This window comes from Galeopterus variegatus, unplaced genomic scaffold, assembly GCF_000696425.1.
Source record: "Galeopterus variegatus unplaced genomic scaffold, G_variegatus-3.0.2 Scaffold47259, whole genome shotgun sequence".
NCBI classification, from domain to species: domain Eukaryota; kingdom Metazoa; phylum Chordata; class Mammalia; order Dermoptera; family Cynocephalidae; genus Galeopterus; species Galeopterus variegatus.
This window is the reverse complement of record NW_007773370.1, coordinates 1-4,457: the sequence shown is the minus strand read 5'-3', so window position 1 is coordinate 4,457 and position 4,457 is coordinate 1. Positions and strand designations below refer to the sequence as shown.

Sequence of the window (4,457 nt, the reverse complement as noted above, 5' to 3'; positions counted from 1 at the left end):
GCGCCGCTGCGCTTCCCAAGCGGCGCACTGTAGCAGTGCGCCACCAGGCCGGCCCGATTGAAGTTTTTTTAATGCCACTTTAGAATATGGGAAAACACCATGTACCAGCCAGCGGAAGGAAGGAAGGAAGGAAGGAAGGAAGGAAGGAAGGAAGGAAGGAAGGAAGGAAGGAAGGAAGGAAGGAAGGAAGGAAGGAAGGAAGGAAGGCAAAAATAGCTCAGTTTTGCCAGAACTGAAGCTAAAGTGCCCCTTAAGTAAATTCACTCGGCCATGACTACCCCCATTAAATTGTTTGGGTGTTGGTGTATATAGCCTGTGAAAGAATCAGTCTAGGCCAGTTTGGAAAAAATATGTAATTACAGGGGCCTTTCCAGTCAAAGCATATAGGCTCAAAATGCAGGGTAATTTGGGAGAAAGGATGAGGCAAAACCAGGAATACAACAAAGCAGTACAGTATAGCAGTTAGGGGCATGAAGCCAGGCTGGGTGTGAATACCAATTCCACCACTCACTAGCTGTGCAAATTGGACATATTACTTAACCTCTCTGAACCTTATTTTTCTAATCTGTAATATAAGAATAGCAACAGTACCTATTTCATCAAGCTATTGTAAGGACTAAGTAAGAAATGTAATTTATCCAGTGTTTCTTTATGGGTCATAAAAAAAAAGAAACGTAATTTAAATCATATTGTTTGTCACATAGTATGTGCTCAACAACTGTCAGCTACCATTAATAAAACACAAAAGATCCTCTTGCCCCCCAAATTTTATGGAATCAGAGTGGGTGCAGAGGAGATACGCAGAAGAGGATGGATGTTGTCAGCTTCTTTAAAAAGTCTTCTCCATTCTCTGCTAAGGCACATTGCTGGGTACAGACTGGATAGGGGAGGAGGAGTGGCCAGGGCAAGAAGGTGTGTTTTCTCAAAGGGAAAAATTCACAGTAGAAAGTAGGAGAATGTTGGGGTTCTGGGAAGAGGAAGAATTACTGTAGATTCAATGGCTCAGAATCCAGTTTACCGGTGAGTATCCAGTTTACAGGTTAATGGGAGTAGTGTTCTTTCTATGTGCACAATCTGATCAATAGACACATCCCGAGGCCCTGATCTGTACAGACACTGATTGATTACTGCTCACCCCCTTGGGCATCAGGTGGAGGTGTAAAAATTAATGTCTTCCTTTGGCTTCAGGGCCCCATGTATGGTTGCACGGGATGTCTGTATGAATGTCGCCCCTGTCATTGTGCAGTGCACAGCCTGCACAACTGTATGTGGCAGCCCTGCATGACCTCCACCCTTACGTGCTTCTGCTTTGCATTGTATATTATCTGGCTACCTGTGGTCTCATATGAGCCATAAGGTCCCTGAGGGCAGAAACACAGATTACATATGTTTCTTGTTGTTGTTTTTTTTCCTACCTCCCACAGTGCCTGGCACTCAGTTGATGATTAATAATTCTCCCCTAGCAACTCTGTTAAGGGACCCTCTTCTGACCAGCTCCAGGGAGAAAAAGCAGTCCCTCTTCAGCTTCCCTCTGACCCTCCAGGAATACTCAGTCCAGGCACCACATACCCTCATCAGCATCCGGTACCCAGTCCTCTCTGCCTGTCCTCCACTTAGGAACAGCTCACCTCAAGCACCAGGAAATCATTAACATCAGTCTCAGAAGGAAAGCAGCTTCAAGTTCTTGTCACCCAGGGCTATGGTATAAAGCACCACAGGCTGTGTACTGCACAAGTGCAGGGAGCAGCCTTCTCATGGATATGATGCACTATGTGTGGATCTTGCCATCCAACCCTTATCTATGCAGATAATAGGCCTCCCCGAGGTCACTGTTAGAGGGCTCTCATTCTCAGGTAGTTCTCACACCAAGCTAAAATCTATCCCCACCCCCACCCCACAGTGGTTCACACCCTGGACCCTGTTCTGCCCTCTGGAGTCCTACACACAAAGCCAAATCACCTGTTTCAGTAAATATTAAACTACAAGACCCCACCCAGGCCTTGTGGATTTCAACCCAGCCAAGAGATGATTGTGCTTCTGAGGGAGACCACTCCCTGCAGCTGGGATGGCAAGTCCTTCCCCAGGCATGCCTGCCTCTCTCGCTGCTGCTGCACGCCTTGAGCCTGGCTCCCAGCCTGAGACACACAGGATCAGAGAAAAAGTAGAACAGTCAGGAGATCAGGAAGAAAAGGCGATGCATTCTTGCTTCCTTCTCAGCAAGTTTCCCAAGCAATGGGACTCCTCAGGCTGCTGGCCAGGGAGTCTGGGCACAAACTAATCTCCACAGCCAGGGTTCCCTCAGAGCTGCCATTGGAGAAAGAGCCCCCAAGCTGCCAAGAGCCCGCTTGCCATCCCAGCAGGCTCTTCCCTGGAAGGTAAGCATTCCAGTGAGCGTGGAGGAGCCACCACCAATGTTCCTCGCCTGGGACCCACACAGTCAGGTTTGGGGATAGGACAAGTGTTTCCCCAGCCCACGCAAAAACGACACAGGCTTCCTCTCTTCTCCCTGCAGAAGAGTCATGGACACATCCCTCCTGGGACCAGCAATACCACCTGCCCCTACCCTGGCCCACAACCCCTTGCGGTATGGGGGCCAACAGTAACACACTGGGCATGGGAAGGGCACCTTCCCCCAACAGAGAAACTAAGGCATCAGGGACTGAGCTGGGACAGGAGCCACAGGGAAGGAGAAGGGCTGAGCCTGGGCTGCTGCAGGCCCTGGACTGGTCCCCAGGAACGGAAAGCCAATGAGGCACACTCAGTGGAGGACAAAGGAGAGAAATAAGCCCTCTTGCCCCAGAAGCAGCAGGTGGTAAGGGAGGCATGAGAGGGGCACCCGGGAAGGCAGCAGAGGTCAGGTAGCTTGGGAGAGGTAGGGAAGGCCAGGCAGATAAAGCTCTGGGCTCTCTCCCTTTTGGGGCCACAGCCAGAGAAATAGTTCAGCTAGTTGCATAATCCTTCTATTTGCCCAGAGCTACATTTTGTCCAGAAACGCTCTGTCCTGAGAGGTGATTAAAGAAGGCATCCAGCAGGGTCTGGACAAGGAAGAGAGTCAGCAGGAGAACAAGAGGTGGTCTTCCACTGCCTCGTAGGAGGATGTGGGCCCACAATGAGTCCGCCCCGCTCAACTTCACCCTGCCACCCAACTTCGGCAAGCGCCCCACCGACCTGGCACTGAGTGTCATCCTGGTGCTCATGCTGCTCACTGTCATGCTCTCACTGGGCTGCACCATGGAGTTCAGCAAGATCAAGGCTCACTTCTGGAAGCCGAAGGGGCTGGCCATCGCCCTGGTGGCACAGTACGGCATCATGCCCCTCACTGCCTTTGCACTGGGCAAGGTCTTCCGGCTGACCAACGTCGAGGCACTGGCCATCCTCGTCTGCGGCTGCTCCCCTGGGGGAAACCTGTCCAACATCTTCAGTCTGGCCATGAAGGGGGACATGAACCTCAGGTAGGAGGACTGTGGGTGAGGAGGGAGCAGCGTGGGACAGGGGCCGCATTGTAGATGTCACATCAAGGGGAAGAACTGGGCTAAAGCCAGAGAGGGAATGAGTGGGGCTGGGGTGGATACTAGGACAGGAAGTAGCTGGCATTTATTGCCAGGAGCTTATGCTGGGCTGGGGGCAGGAGTTGGAGTACATCTTGGCTTAAGCACCAAGCCAAAGGAGCCAAACCGGTCCAGGAGCATCCTGGAGACCTCATTACTCCCAGAGGTGTACAAGGATTGTCTTAAAGCAACACTGATTTAAACCTAAGGAGCCTCTGGAGAAATTCGAGTATACCTGCCTACAATGGTGGGGAAGAAGTCCGCTTTGAGGCCAGAGATATGAACGGGGGCTCTAAAGCCACCAGGGAGATCAAGGTGACTTAGAGCCAAGTGAGCACCTCAGCTTTCTGCAGAGCAGGCAAGAATTTCCAAAAGGTTCTCCCAGTTATCTGGGCATGTGGGATGTCTCTCTTTAACATCCCTCATCTTCCCATCAGATACAGGGACACTTCCAATCAAAGGCACAACCAGGAAGATCCTAGAGTTTCCCGGCACCCATCCAGGTTATGCTGGGCCCCACCTCAGTCAAACTGGTAGGGAGGAAACCAGCAGTATCCCCTGCCCAAAGCATTCTGAGCAGAAATCAGCAAGGGCTTGCTCCTGAGAGCCAGCCTGTGGTGCTGGCTGGGGGGACTCGAGCCTTGCACGTCTGTCAAAGGACGCCACTTCAGACCTGCTCAGCTCCAGCAGCCTGTGCTGAAGCTGAAGAAAACTTACTAGCAGAAGCTTCTTGCTTTTCTCCTTGGTCTCAAGCCATTTTCCTCTGGTTCAGTCCTCAGTGGAGATGCTATTTAATGCCAGGCATAGCAATGGAATTCAGAGAGTCCATCTGTTGCGGCTGCCAGCATCCTGCCCCTGACCGAAATTTCCTAAGAATACTAACCAAGTGAGAAGGCCCTCCTGGTGATG

At 51.3% G+C, this 4,457-nt stretch overlaps 1 protein-coding gene across 1 annotated transcript; it reads left to right on the top strand.

Moving 5' to 3' along the window:
- Positions 1 to 2,964: 2,964 nt before the first annotated feature.
- LOC103584221 (sodium/bile acid cotransporter-like) lies at positions 2,965 to 3,452 on the top strand (the record flags this gene model as incomplete). Its single annotated transcript, XM_008565306.1, has 1 exon — positions 2,965 to 3,452. A coding segment is annotated over exon 1 (356 nt), but the record flags the coding sequence as incomplete, so codon positions are not given.
- Positions 3,453 to 4,457: the final 1,005 nt, after the last annotated feature.